Source organism: Mesoplodon densirostris, chromosome 5 (genome assembly GCF_025265405.1).
Source record: "Mesoplodon densirostris isolate mMesDen1 chromosome 5, mMesDen1 primary haplotype, whole genome shotgun sequence".
Lineage (NCBI taxonomy): Eukaryota > Metazoa > Chordata > Mammalia > Artiodactyla > Ziphiidae > Mesoplodon > Mesoplodon densirostris.
In genome coordinates, this window is record NC_082665.1 from 19,142,964 (window position 1) to 19,159,183 (window position 16,220).

At 37.6% G+C, this 16,220-nt stretch overlaps 1 protein-coding gene across 6 annotated transcripts in view; it reads left to right on the plus strand.

Annotated features, from left to right (window-relative positions):
- APP (amyloid beta precursor protein) overlaps nucleotides 1-16,220 on the plus strand; it is a 279,498-nt gene that overhangs the window by 111,812 nt on the left and 151,466 nt on the right. For all 6 annotated transcript variants that reach the window (XM_060098597.1, XM_060098598.1, XM_060098599.1 and 3 more), the window contains exon 5: nucleotides 1,842-2,035. In XM_060098597.1, the coding sequence (XP_059954580.1) occupies nucleotides 1,842-2,035 (194 nt within the window). The remainder of the gene's footprint in view (nucleotides 1-1,841; nucleotides 2,036-16,220) is intronic.

Genomic DNA, 16,220 nt, shown 5'->3' on the forward strand with positions numbered 1-16,220 from the left:
ATACCTTTAAAATTTTTTTAAAATTGATCTCTTGTTTTCTTTTTTCGTATACCAAGTTTTCATGATTTAACCTTTTTCTCTATTATCTGTTCGGGAACACAGTGGTAGAACAATAGCTTGTCCTGTACCAACCTGAAAGCCACAGTTAGAAAGCTCAGTTTCTAAGTTGTGCCACCCAATTTTGTATTCACTGTGCCATGCTACCACCTTCATTGATCCATAGTAGATGAGTCTATGGCACCAATTCTAAGCTTTGCTAACCCCTGCTTTTGGCAAAGCTGATAAGAGACATTAAAAAATTAGCATAAAATGTCACCTTTTGGGGGGGCTGTGCCACCTGGCTGGTGGGATTTTAGTTCCCCCACCAGGAATCAAACCCGGGCCCTCAGCAGTAGAAGCGCAGAGTCCTAACGACTGGACCGCCAGGGAATTCCCCAAATGTCACTTTTTGATATTACTACCTTCAAAACTGCTTTGTCCCTTTAAATTTATATAGTAAATTTATATAGTTTTTTTGTAATGTGATCAAATGTCACTTTTTGATATTACTACCTTCAAAACTGCTTTGTCCCTTTAAATTTATATAGTAAATTTATATAGTTTTTTTTGTAATGTGATCAGTCTCCTAGAATTAGCCTACTTTATCTAGCTCAGTGGTTCTCGAATGGGGTCAGTTTTACTCCACATCCCTTCCCAGAAACATGAGCCAATGTCTGGAGACATTATTGGCTTAAGGGGTGGTATTACTGGCATTGGTGGCCAGAGGCCAGAGCTTCTGCTAAACATTCTTCAGTGAACAGGACAGCTTTTCCTCTCCCCTTGCCCTGAAAAATGATCTGGTCCAAAATGTCAGTGATACTGAGGTTGAGAAACCCTGATCTACCTTCATTTAAACATTGAATCATAGCCTTAACGCTATTAGGCAGAAAACACCACTTAAGATTCAGCATTAATGTTGCGTTTTTAAAATAATATGTTTTAATTTACTGGCAAATGACATTGTCTTTATATAAAAATGTTTAAGAGCAGATATTAAGAAAACAAACTACGTAATTTAAAGCCCAGTACCCATCTGATAACCTCATTTTTCATTTCTTCTTGAGATTAAAAAAATTTTTTTTCGCTGCTAAGAAACAAATTGACTCTAATTCCTATGAGGTCAAAATACACTCTTTAAAATTTCATTGTTTACCTATGTGTGTTGAATTATCCTCGGTCACCACTGGATGCTTTCAAAGCTTTATGTTAATCTAAATGTGTGAGAATTTAGCAAATCCCAGGAAAGCAAAAGGATATTGAAGGAGAAATCTCTACTGACTTTAAGTTCTGATTCATAGCAAAGGCTAATTTCTTCTCTTCCCAGGATTGTTATTTTGGAAGTGAGCCAAGAGAGTTAGAATTTCTAGAATGCGATAGGTCTGAGGGAGAGAGGCTTCCATACATAAGAGAGGTAGAAGTGGGTTGGGGGGATATACGTGAAACTATCACTACTTCCTGATATGCTAATGAAGCCACAAAGCACTGATTCTCTGATAACTATTCACAGTGCAGCCTCTTCTACATCTTAGCTCCCAATTAGTTTCTATTCCTATTTTTAAATTAATTTATATAGTATAACAACACATCCTTATTAAATAAGTAACAAAGTTAAAAATTAAGGGTACTAAAAAAGCCTGTGCTAAAGAAACTCTGTTGTAAATCCCCTCAAAAAGCAAATGATTCTTTCCATTGTGAAATTGGTTCTTGATACACTGGGCCTGTGTGTTGTTATATTTGAGATTTTCTTACAATGAAGCACATCTATTCCAGTACTCTCATTGTTTTCTCCTTACCTTTTGTAGACCTGTAGTGAGAAGAGTACCAACTTGCATGACTATGGCATGCTGCTGCCCTGTGGAATTGACAAATTCAGAGGGGTGGAGTTTGTTTGTTGCCCACTGGCCGATGAAAGTGACAATATTGACTCAGCAGATGCAGAGGAGGATGACTCGGATGTCTGGTGGGGTGGAGCAGATACAGACTATGCAGATGGGAGGTAAGGTGGCCTTCATGTTTGGTCTTTTGTAGGTGCCAGAACATCTAGCATATAGTTTTGTTTCTTCTATAAATCTGTCTATCTTTCTGTTTCTCATTTAAATAATCTCTGCCCACTCCTATCAGATTTTGTTTTTATGGAAAAAAAATCTAACCATGAGGTTCTGTTCTGGTTATGGCCTACCATTTACTTTTAGTATAATTGATCAGGCATCACTGAGTTAATTTGAACTATTTTATTTTAATCTCAAGAGTTGGGATCATAATTCCACTGATATTATAATAGGTCACTGGTAGTACTACAGAGAATTGTGATCTGGGTGAGTGACATGGCATTTTGTTTTGGTCTGTAATTTAGAAATTTGCAGGGGAGATTTAGGGAACATTTCATCACTGATTAGCTAAATCTGAATTTTTGTTAAGAAAGGTTTGATTTTGTTTCTGTTATTGTGGGTTTTTGTTTTTTGTTTTTGTGGGTTTTTTGTGTTTTGTCATCTTTTCCTATATAAATGAACTCAGAGGCAAACTTAAACATTTGCTAAAGTTCTTTAACTGGGAGGGACCTTCAAGATGGCAGAGGAGTAAGACCTGGAGATCACTTTCCTCCCCACAAATACATCAGAAATACATCTACATGTGGAACAACTCCTAGAGAACACCTACTGAATGCTGGCAGAAGACCTCAGACCTCCCAAAAGGCAAGAAACTCCCCAAGTACATGGGTAGGGCAAAAGAAAAAACAAGAAACAGACACAAAAGAATAGGGACACGACCTGCACCTCGGGGAGGGAGCTGTGAAGGAGGAAACATTTCCACACACTGGGAAGGCCCTTCACTGGCAGAGACGGGGGGTGGGTGGGGGGGAAGCTTCAGAGCCACAGAGGACAGCGCAACAACAGGGGTGCAGAGGGAAAAGCACAGAGATTCCTGCACAGAGGATCTGCCGACCAGCAATCACCAGCCAGAGATACTTGTCTGCCCAGGCGCCTGTGCAGGTGGTAGCTGGGAGCTGAAGCTCGGGCTTCAGAGGTCAGATCCCAGGGAGAGGACTGGGAATGGCTGCGTGAATACAGCCTGAAGGGGTTAGTGCACCACGGCAAGCCGGGAGGGAGCCCAGGAAAACGTCTGGAAATGCCTAAGAGGCAAGAGACCATTGTTTCGGAGTGCGTGAGGAGAGGGGATTCAGAGCACCGCCTAAACAAGCTCCACAGACGGGTGCGAGCCACGGCTATCAATGCGGACCACAGAGACGGGCATGAGATGCTAAGGCTGCTGCTGCAGCCACCAAGAAGCCTGTGTGCAAGCACAGGTCACTCTCCACACCTCCCCTCCTGGGAGCCCGTGCAACCCGCCACAGCCAGGGTCCCATGATCCAGGGACAACTTCCCCAGGAGATCACAAGGTGTGCCAGAGGCTGGTGCAATGTCATGCCAGCCTCTGCCACAGCAGGCTCACCCCACATTCTGTACCCCTCCTTCCCCCTGGCCTGAGTGAGCCAGACCCACTAATCAGCTGCTCCTGTAACCCCATCCTGTCTGGGCAGAGAACAGATGCCCTCAGGTGACCTACACGCAGAGGGAGTGCCAAATCCAAAGCTGAACCCCAGGACCTGTGCGAACAAAGAAGAGAAAGGGAAATCTCTCCCAGCAGCCTCAGGAGCAGCAGATTAAATCTCCACAACCAAATTGATGTACCCTGCATCTGTGGAATACCTGAATAGACAACGAATCATCCCAAAACTGAGGCAGTGGACTTTGGGAGCAGCTATAAATGGGATTTACTTTCTGCATCTAATTTGTTTCTGGTTTTATGTTTATCTTAGTTTACTATTTAGAGCTTATTATCGTTATTTGATTTCTCTATTGATTTGGTTGCCCTCTTCTCTTTTATTTTATATATATTTTTTTCCTTTTTCTCTTTTTGCGAGCATGTATGATTTTTTGTATGATTTTGTCTGTATAGCTTTGCTTTTACCATTTGTCCTAGGATTCTGTCTGTCCATTTTCATTTCTTTTTTTTTTTTTAAGTATAGTTTTTAGCCCTTGTTATCATTGGTGGATTTGTTTCTTAGTTTGGTTGCTCTCTTCTTTCTTACCTGTTTTTTTAATCTTTCATAATTTTTTTTTATTTTTTTATTTTAAGAACTTTATTTACTTTATTTTACTTTTTTCTTTCTTTCTTTATCTTTTTTCTCCCTTTTCTTCTGAGCCGTGTGACTGCCAGGGGCTTGGTGCTCTGGCTGGGTGTCAGGCCTGAGCCTCTGAGTTGGGGGAGGCAAGTTCAGGATGTTGGTCCACCAGAGACCTCCCAGCTGCACATAATATCAAACACTGAAACCTCTCTCAGAGATCTCCATCTCAGTGCTAAGACACAGCTCCACTCAATGACCAGCAAGCTACAGTGCTCAACACCCTATGGCAAACAACTAGCAAGACAGAACACAGCCCCACCCATTAACAGAGAGGTTGCGTAAAATCATAATAAGGTCACAGACACCCCAAAACATACCACCAGACGCTATTCTGCCTGCCAGAAAGATACTATCCAGCCTCTTCCACCAGAACACAGGCACCAGTTCCCTACAATAGAAAGACAACACAACCCAATGAATCAACCTTACACATTGGGGGCAGCCTAATACATACACATTGGGGGGCACCCAAAATAACGTGAACTACGAACCTGCAGCCTGCAAAAAGGAGACCCCGAACACAATAAGTTGAGGGAAATGAGAAGACCGAGAAATACACAGCAGATGAAGGAGCAAGGTAAAAATCCACCAGACCAAAAAATGAAGAGGAAATAGGCAGCCTACCTGAAAAAGAATTCAGAGTAATGAGAGTAAATATAATCCAAAATCTTGGAAATAGAATGGAGAAAATACAAGAAATATTTAACAAGGACCTAGAAGACCTAAAGAGCAAACAAACAATCATAAACAACACAATAAATGAAATTGAAAATTCTCTAGAAGTAATCAGTAGCAGAATAATTGAGACAGAAAATGGATAAGTGACCTGGAGATAAAATAGTGGAAATAACTACTGCAGAGCAGAATAAAGAAAAAAGAATGAAAAGAGTTGAGGACAGTCTCAGAGACCTCTGGGACAACATTAAATGCACCAACATTCAAACTATAGGTGTCCCAGAAGAAGAAGACAAAAAGAAAGGGACTGAGAAAATACTTGAAGAGATTATACTTGAAAACTTCTCTAATATGGGAAAGGAAATAGTCAATCAACTCCAGGAAGTGCAGAGAGTCCCACACACGTTAAATCCCAGGAGAAACACACCAAGACACATATTAATCAAACTATCAAAAATTAAATACAAAGAAAAAATATTAAAAGCATCAAGGGAAAAGCAACAAATAACATACAAGACAATCCCCATAAGGTTAACAGCTGATCTTTCAGCAGAAACTCTGCAAGCCAGAAGGGAGTGACAGGACATATTTAAAGAAATGAAAGGGATTAACCTACAACCAAGATTACTCTATCCAGCAAGGATCTCATTCAGATTCGATGGAGAAATGAAAACTTTTACAGACAAGCAAAAGCTAAGAGATTTCAGCACCACCAAACCTGCTTTACAACAAATGCTAAAGGAAATTCTCTAGGCAGGAAACACAAGAGAAGGAAAAGCCCTAAAATAATAAACCCAAAACAATTAAGAAAATGGTAATAGGCACATAATGCATTAATTACCTTAAATGTAAATGGATTAACTGCGCCAACCAAAAGACATAGACTGGCTGAATGGATACAAAAACAAGACCCATATATATGCTGTCTAGAAAAGACCCACTTCAGACCTAGGGAAACATACAGACTGGAAGTGAGGAGATGGAAAAAGATATTCCATGCAAATGGAAATCAAAAGAAAGCTGGAGTAGCAATTCTCATATTAGACAAAATAGACATTAAAATAAAGACTATTACAAGAGACAAAGAAGGACACTATATAATAATCAAGGGATCAATTCAAGAAGAAGAAATAACAATTGTAAATATTTATGCACCCCACATAGGAGCACCTCAATACATATGACAAAAGCTAACAGCCGTATAAATAAATAAAAGGGGAAATGGACAGTAACACAATCATAGTAGGGGACTTTAACACCCCACTTTCACAAAATGACAGATCATCCAAAATGAAAATAAATAAGGAAACACAGGCTTTAAATAATACATTAAACAAGATGGACTTAATTGGTATTTATTGGACATACCATCCAAAAACAACAGAATACATTTTATTCTCAAGTGCTCATGTAACATTCTCCAGGTTAGATCATATCTTGGGTTACAAATCAAGCCTTGGTAAATTTAAGAAATTGAAATCATATCAAGTATCTTTTCCGAACACAATGCTGTGAGACTAGATATCAATTACAGGGAAAAAATCGTAAAAAATACAGACACATGGAGGCTAAAAAATACACTGCTAAATAACCAAGAGATCACTGTAGAAATCAAAGAGGATATCAAAAAATACCTAGAGACAAATGAAAATGAAAACATGATGACCCAAAACCTATGGGATGCAGCAAAAGCAGTTCTAAGAGGGAAGTTTGTAGCAATACAATCTTACCTCAAGAAACAAGAAAAATCTCCAATAGACAACCTAACCTTACACCTAAAGCAATTGGAGAAAGAAGAAGAAAAAACCCCAAAGTTAACAGTAGGAAAGAAATCATAAAGATCAGATCAGAAATAAATGAAAAAGAAATGAAGGAAATGATAGCAAAGATCAATAAAACTAAAAGCCGGTTCTTGGAGAAGATAAAATTGATCAACCATTAGCCAGACTCATCAAGACAAGAAGGGAGAAGACTCAAATCAATAGAATTAGAAATGAAAAGGGTGAAGTAATAATGGAATCAGCAGAAATACAAAGGATCATGAGAGATTCCTACAAGCAACTCTATGCCAATAAAATGGACAACCTGGAGGAAGTGGACAAATTCTTAGAAAAGCACTAACTTCTGAGACTGAACCAGGAAGAAATGGAACATATAAACTGACCAATCACAAACACCAAAATTGAGACTGTGATTAAAAATCTTCCAACAAACAAAAGCCCAGGACCAGATGGCTTCACAGGCAACTTCTATCAAACATTTAGAGAAGAGCTAACACCTATCCTTCTCAAACTCTTCCAAAATATAGCAGATGGAGGAACACTTCCATACTCATTCTAAGAAGCCACTATAGCCCTGATACCAAAACCAGTCAAAGATGTCACAGAGAAAGAAAACTAAAGGCCAATATCTGTGATGAACATAGATGCAAAAATCCTCAACAAAATACTAGCAAATAGAATCCAAAAGCATTTTAAAAGGATCATACACCATGATCAAGTGGGGTTTATCCCAGATAGTAAGGATTCTTCAATATACATAAATCAATCAATGTGATAAACCATATTAACTAAGTGAAAGAGAAAAACCATATGATCATCTCAATAGCTTCAGAAAAAGCTTTCAACAAAATTTGAGCACCCATTTATGATAAAAACGCTCCAGAACGTATGCATAGAGGGAACTTACCTCAACATAATAAAGGCCATATATGACAAACCCACAGCCAACATCCTTCTCAATGGTGAAAAACTGAAACCATTTGCACTAAGATCAAGAACAAGACAAGGTTGCCCACTCTCACCACTATTATTCAACATAGTTTTGGAATTTTTAGCTATAGAATTCAGAGAAGAAAAAGAAATAAGAGAAATCCAAATCAGGAAAGAAGAAGTAAAACTGTCCCTGTTTGCAGATGGCATGGTACTATACATAGAGAATCCTAAAGATGCTCCCAGAAAACTACTAGAGCTAATCAATGAATTTGGTAGACTAGCAGGATACAAAATTAATGCACAGAAATCTCTTGCATTTCTATATACTAATGATGAGAAATCTGAAAGAGAAATTAAGGAAACACTCCCATTTACCATTGCAACAGAAAGGCTAAAATACCTAGGAATAAACCTACCTAAGGGTACAAAAGACCTGTATGCAGAAAAGTATAAGACATTCATGAAAGAAATTACAAATGATACAAACAGAGGGAGAGTTATACCATGTTCTTGGATTGGAAGAATCAACATTGTGAAAATGACTCTACTACCCAAAGCAATATACTGATTCAGTGCAAGCCCTATCAAACTACCAATGGCATTTTTCAGAGAACTAGAACAAAAAATTTCAAAATTTGTATGGAAACACAAATGACCCCAAATAGCCAAAGCAATCTTGAGAAAGAAAAATGGAGCTGGAGGAATCAGGCTTCCTGCCTTCAGACTCTACTACAAAGCTACAGTACTCAAGACAGAATGGTACTGGCAGAAAAACAGAAATATAGATCAATGGAAAAGGATAGAAAGCCTAGAGATTAACGCACGCACATATGGTCACCTTTGTTTTGATAAAGGAGGCAAGAATATACAATGGAGAAAAGACAGCCTCTTCAGTAAATGATGCTGGGAAGACTGGACAGCCACGTGTAAAAGAATGAAATTAGAACACTCCCTAACACCATACACAAAAATAACTCAAAATGGATGAAAGACCTAAATGTAAGGCCAGACACTATAAAACTCTTAGACGAAAACATAGGCAGAACACTCTATGACATAAATCACAGCAAGATCCTTTTTGACCCACCTCCTAGAGAAATGGAAATAAAAACAAAAATAAAAAAATGGGACCTAATGAAACTTGAAAGCTTTTGCACAGCAAAGGAAACCATAAATAAGGTGAAAAGACGACCCTCAGAATGGGAGACAATATTTGCAAATGAAGCAACTGACAAAAGATTAATCTCCACAATTTAGCTCATGCAGCTCAATACCAAACAAACAAACAACCCAATCCAAAAATGGGCAGAAGACCTAAATAGACATTTCTTCAAAGAAGATATACAGTTTGCCAACAAACATGTGAAAGGATGCTCAACATCATTAATCATTAGATAAATACAAATCAAAACGACAATGAGGTATCACCTCACACTGGTCAGAATGCCCAACATCAAAATATCTACAAACAATAAATGCTGGAGAGGCTGTAGAGAAAAGGGAACACTCTTGCACTGTTGGTGGGATTGGAAACTGATACAGTCACTATGGAGAACAGTATGGAGGTCCCTTAAAAACTAGAAATAGAACTACTATACGACCTAGCAATCACACTACTGGGCATATACCCTGAGAAAACCATAACTCAAAAAGTCATGTACCACAGCGTTCATTGCAGCTCTATTTACAATAGCCAGGTCATGGAAGCAACCTAAGTGGCCACTGACAGATGAATGGATAAAGAAAATGTGGCACATATATGCAATGGAATATTACTCAGCCATAAAAAGAAACAAAATTGAGTTATTTGTAGTGAGGTGGATGGACCTAGAGTCTGTCATATAGAGTCAAGTAAGTCAGAAAGAGAAAAACAAATACCATATGCTCACACAAATATATATGGAATCTAAAAAAAAAAAAAAAAAGGTTCTGAAGAACCTAGGGACAGGACAGGAATAAAGACGCAGATGTAGAGAATTCACTTGAGGACACAGGGAGGGGGTAAGTTAATCTGGGATGAAGTGAGAGAGTGACATGGACATATATACACGACCAAATATAAAATAGATAGCTAGTGGGAAGCAGCTGCATAGCACAGGTGCTTTGTGTCCACCCAGAGGGGTGGGATACAGGGGTGGGAGGTAGACACAAGAGGGAGGAGATATGGGGATATATGTATACGTATAGGTGATTCACTTTGTAATAAAGCAGAAACTATCACGCCGTTTTAAAGCAATTATAGTCCAATAAAGATGTTTTAAAAAAAGTTCTTTGTCTGGTTTTGTGATTTTTAAGAAATATATTTTCACCTCTTTTTCTTTGGAATCTTAATCCCATAACTTATAGACTCTTTTTTTTAATTAAAGGCAAACATTTATATTCAGATCATAAAATTATAAAATCAGCAACTTTTGGTTAGAAAGGCCATCTGGTTCAGCCATCAGTTTCATCCTATCTCCTCCCCCAAAGGTGATGATGACATATCACTTCACTTTTTCCTTCAGTATTTTCTCAGATGTTTCCTAGTGTTACAGATTTCCAAATAAAACATTAAATATGAATTGTAAGACTTATAATAATTAATAAAGTTTTCTGATTTTTATATAGTCAGGCACAGATTTTTTAATAGCATTTTGTAGAATTTTAAAAATAATTATACAGAAGTACAATCTATTTTACAAATATATAAGAATCTATGTATACTGAGGTACCCTAGTTTTTATTTCTTATCAGTTAATAGTACAGGCTTCTCTCGTGGCTCTTGCCCAATTTTATCATGACTCTCTTGTTTGTTAAGCTCTTTTGTGTTTCCTCATTATGCAGTTTAGAAAAATTGAGTTTAACGTGGCAAGCATAAAGCTAAACAAACAAATTCTAAAGATCGGGAGAAAGAAATAAGGTATAAGTTAACTGTATGCTTACAATATTTCTTTATGTTTCTAAGAGATGAAAGTTAAATAGTATAAATTCTTCTTCTCCCGTGGCAGGAAACATCAGTGAGAGCAGGACTGGCCAGTGGGAAATCTTCTGAGCATTGCATTCTCGTCCACGGCTGGTCCCCTCACCTGTGTTCCACGTGCCAGTTGTAGAAATGTCCATTTTTTTTGTTTAATTGCCACTTTGTCTAAAAGTTGGAGTTGCTTACTTATTATTTTTATAACTTTTTCATATTATTCCTCAGTCATATCTGGATTTGAAAGTTTAAGGGTGACTTATTGAAATCCTTCTTGTCTTGTCCCCGGGGCTCTTACTATATGATGCCAATGCAATCAGTATTAAAAAGGAAATTTGAGGTTGTTCAGCCATTTTCTTTATTCCGGTCTGTTGGATACTTGATCACTTGTTACTGAATTGACTCTGTACTTAGTAAACAACCCAAATAATGGTGAGTAAACCAAGAAGGCTCAATGACTGCTGTTAAAATCATATGGAGCTAGGTGTGTACTTGTAACCCTGTATCAAGGTTAGTGACCAGCCATTCATGATGATTTATATACGAAGGACTTTTACAATTAAAAATGGGTATTTGTGCTTTACCTGAGAGTGACAGACTTTTGTCAGGCCCTCCTCTGCAATTAACATATCTTTTGTGTCTTTTAAAACCTACTTTTTATTGGGAATAGATTTCAATGTGTCTTGATCTTTTCCTCCTACACTCCTTCCAACTTACCGACCTAATTGAAAGCATTACTAACATCATATCTTATGAAATCGTTCTCAGTGGCCCTTTCTTTTCCTACACCCTGTCTCACCATTCCTGGTAAGAGACCCACAGGGCTTCCCGTTCTGGCCTCAAGTCCCTCATTTATTTATTACCATCAGCCAGTAACTGTACCTTCTTTTATACCCATATCTCTGGTTATACGACTACTATATGCCTTCTTTGTTACAATCACCAAACTATAGGACACTAGTATACTGTTCTTTAACACTTTTTTTTCTTTTAATTTATTACATTACCTATTACTCGGGCAACTACACAATTTGTTATTCAAACCAAATTTGACACTAGGACCACAGTCTTAACTAAAGGACTTAGACAAAACCAGGTCATATGGTCACTTTGCCTATTTCTGTTTTCAGTTATATCACTGTTCAAATTGACATTCAGTTGAAACGTAGATGGCTTTTCCTAGTCACCTTCATTTATGTGCCATTTCTGCTGTCTGCAATAGTCATCCTTGAACTCTGTCATCACTAAGAAATGCTGCACCTACAGGGTTTCCAGATTCGACAGTACTCTCTAAATATGATCTGATCTTAGACCTATGACACTAATTATGTCCTACTGATTTCACCTCCCCAATTCAGTCTTTTAGCCCATTATCCTCTTTCTTTTTTTGGTTCTTTCTGACCAGGATGGACCCAATGGATAACCATTTTTACATACTCATTTGAATATCCTGGACTTATTGATACCCTTCACATTTTCTAAAGATATTTTCATCAGTCCTCCATATTTGGGAGAAATTAATTTCTCCCTTTAACTGCTTCTTAGTTTTCTAAGGTTGATGTATCATGTCATATAACCCCACCAGTTAATTCCATTTCTTATTCATGCTGTAACATCAGCTGGGATCTTAATGTTACTAGATACACCGAATTATCACTATTTGATGACCTATCACCTTCCACATAGCAATTGATCCAAGCCAACTCCATTCTCCTTGGTTCCTAGCGTCACTCTCCTTCATGCTCCTCAAATGACCCCTTCACAGTCATCGGTCATCCATTGTGAATTTCTTCATTGTGGTATCTGCGATTGAGTAGGTGCTTGGTACATGTTTGTTGAATAAATTAATGAATTTTCTCCTCTACCTCAACATCTCTTTCTACCTTCCTCTATCTCTTGGTTCCCCATCATCCCTTTTATGATTATGTTATATCTACATACTTGATCACCTCCACTTCCTGTCTTGGATTTTTAAAAATTTATTCAAGATTATTTTTTAGAGTAATTTTAGGTTTTCAGCAAAATTGAACAGAAGGTACAGAGATTTCCTGTATACCCCCTGCCCCCACACGTGCATAGCCTCCCCCATCGTCATTATCACCACCAGAGTGGTACATGTGTTAACAATCAATGAACCTGCATTGACCCATCATTATCACCCAAAGTCTATAGTTCACTTTAGGGTTCACTTCTGATATTGCACAATGGGTTTGGACAAATGTGTGATGACATGCATCTATCATTATAAGTGTCACACATGCATAGCCTCCCCCATCGTCATTATCACCACCAGAGTGGTACACGTGTTAACAATCAGTGAACCTGCATTGACACATCATTATCACCCAAAGTCCATAGTTCACTTTAGGGTTCACTTCTGATATTGTACAAATGGGTTTGGACAAATGTGTGATGACATGCATCTATCATTCTAAGTGCCATACAGAGTATTTTCACTAAAAATCCTCTGTGTTCCACCTATTCATTTCTCCCAACCTCCCAAACCCTGGCAACCACTGATTTTTTTATTGTCTTCATAGTTTAACCTTTTCCAGAATATCATATAGTTGAAATTGTACAGTATGTAGCCCTTTGTTGTGTTCTTCCACTTACTAATAAGCATTTAAGGTTCCTCCATGTCTTTTCATGGCTTGATAGCTCATTTCTTTTTAGTGAGGATTAATATTCCATTGTCTGGGTCTACACAGTTTATTTATCTATTCACCTACTGAAGGACACCTTTGTTGCTTCCAAGTTTTGGCAATTGTGAGTAAACATCTGTGTTCAGATTTTTGTGTGACTTTAAGTTTTCAACTCCTTTGGGTAAATATTAAGGAGCTTAGTTGCTGGATCACATGGTAAGAGTCTGTTTAGTTTTATAAGAAACCAACAAACTGTCTAACAAGTGGCTGTACCATTCTGCCTTCCCACCAGCAATGAATGAGAGCTTCTGTTGCTCCACACCCTTGCCAGCATTTGGTGTCATCCGTGTGCTGGACTTTGGCCATTCTAATAGGTGTGTAGTGGTATCTCATTGTTTTAATTTTCATTTCCCTGATGATATATGATGTGGGGTATCTTTTCTTATTTACCATCCACATAGCCATTCTTTTATTTTCAGTCTCCCTTGTCATTTGCTCCTCCACCTCTACCTGCAACCGTGCTGTTTTCCTGAACTGCCACTTCCTGAGTTCAGACCATCATTTACCTCCTACTAGACTAACTTCTCTGATTACTCCTTACTACATCAATGCCTTATTTTCTTCTGTTACCCTTGTACTTTCTTGTGTTCTTATAGGACCTTGACTTCTATTCCCATCCCTTGGAATTCATTCTTCTTGCCCCACAAGCCTTTGTTTACTCTTTTCCCAGGAATACTCCACACCTTAGTAATGTTTCTATCTTGCATTTTCAATCCTATTGACACTTGCTGGGAAACAGTGATGGTTCCTGCTGTCTATAGAAAAGTCTAAATTACCCAGAAGGGCATTTAGAACTCTTATTACTTGGCTCCAGCCTGCATTTTAGCCTTACACTAAACTTTGGGGGTTTCATTTGCCTTAAATGAAACCCCCAAACCCTTGGCCATTTTCTTTCTCTGAGCTTTTGTTTTCACTTCTCTGCCCCTTTTGAAAATGTATTTCTTTTTTGTCAAATGGTGTTAATGTACCACAAAGACATTTGTCAATTCTAAGTTGCTACATCTTATCAGGACGTGTAAAATCCTATGTATTCTTTTTTAATAGGCAGTGTATTAGAGTTATGCTAGATAGCTTTGACCATTTTTTTTTTTTTTTTTTGGCTGTGTTGGATCTTCGTTGCTGCATGAGGGCTTTCTCTAGTTGCAGCAATCAGGGGCTACTCGTCATTGCAGTGTGTGAGCTTCTCATTGCAGTGACTTCTCTTGTTGCAGAGCACAGGATCTAGGCACACGGGCTTCAGTAGTTGTGGCTCGCGGGCTCTAGAGTGCAGGCTCAGTAGTTGTGGTTCACGGGCTTAGTTGCTCCACTGCATGTGGGTCTTCCTGGACCAGGGCTTGAACCCGTGTCCACTGTGCCACCAGGGAAGTCCAAATCCTATGTATTTTTTAATGCTTCCCCAAAAAGATACCTCCTTTACAAGTCTTCTCCTTGAAATACTCTTTCTTCTCCTACCCTTGCTCTTCCTTTGTATTCTTTAATTTATACTGTGATTTCTCTTCCAATTAATTGTCATCATTTCTCCTTTTATCTGCTAGGATTCAAACTGCAGATTATGTACAGATATATTTTGCACATTGGTCTTTAAGAAATATTGGCCAAATTGAATTGTTTATTTTTTTTAATTTTTCATAGCTTTTGGTAATGATTTTGTGGTCCATAAATGGATGTTACAGAATCTCTTGTGTTTTAGCTTAGATCTATCCCATAGAAATATAATATGAGCCACATAATGTACTTTTTACACTTTCTAATAGCTACTGTCAAAATAGTAAAAATAAACTAATGAATTAATTTTAATAACATTTTATTTCATCCAATATATTCAAAATATTATTTCAACATGTAACCAATATGAAATAGTTATCTATGAGATACTTCACAATCTTTTCCATTTGTTTCTTTCATACAAGGTCCTCAAAGTTAGCACATATTTTACACCTACAGACCATCTCATTGTCATTTGTCACATTTCATGTGCTCAGTAGTCACATGTAGCTAGTGGTATTGGTCATTTGGTCATTGTAGCTCTAGATACTTAAAATTTCTAATCACTCTTTATTTTCCATTCAGACAAGAGGTTTATACACCCAGTAATACATTCTAAGGTTGAACTAGGAATTTTTACTTTTTTTGTAACTGTTGATTTTTTTAAGATTCAAAGACATACAGAGGGCCAACAAGCACATGAAAAGATACTCAACTTTGATAATTATCAGAGAAATTCAAATCAAAACTACAATAATATATCACCTCACACCAGTCAGAATGGCCATCATTAAAAAGTCTACAAATAATAAATGCTGGAGAGAGTGTGGATAAAAGAAAACCCTCCTACACTGTTGATTGGAATGTAAACTGGTGCAGCCACTATGGAAAACAGTATGGAGGCTCCTTTAAAAACTAAAAATAAAACTACCATATGATCCAGCAGTCCCACTTCTGGGCATATATCCAGAGAAAACTCTAATTTAAGAAGATTCATGCACCCCAGTGATCACTGAAGCACTATTTACAATTGCCAAGACATGGAAGCAACCTAAATGTCCCTCAACAGATGAATGGATAAAGAAGATGTGGTGTGTGTGTGTATATATATATATCCACACACACACACACATATATATATATATATATATATATATATATATATATATATATATATATATATATATATATATGTGTGTGTGTGGATATATATATATATATATATATACATACATATATACACACAATAGAATTTTACTCAGTTATAAAAAAGAATGAAATAATGCCATTTGCAGCAACATGGGTGGACCCAGAGATTATCATACTAAGTGGAGTAAGTTAGATAGAGAATGACAGATATCATATGATATCGCTTACATGTGGAATCTAAAATATGTTACAAATAAACTTATTTACAAAACAGAAACAGACTCACAGACATAGAAAACAAACTTATGGTTACCAAA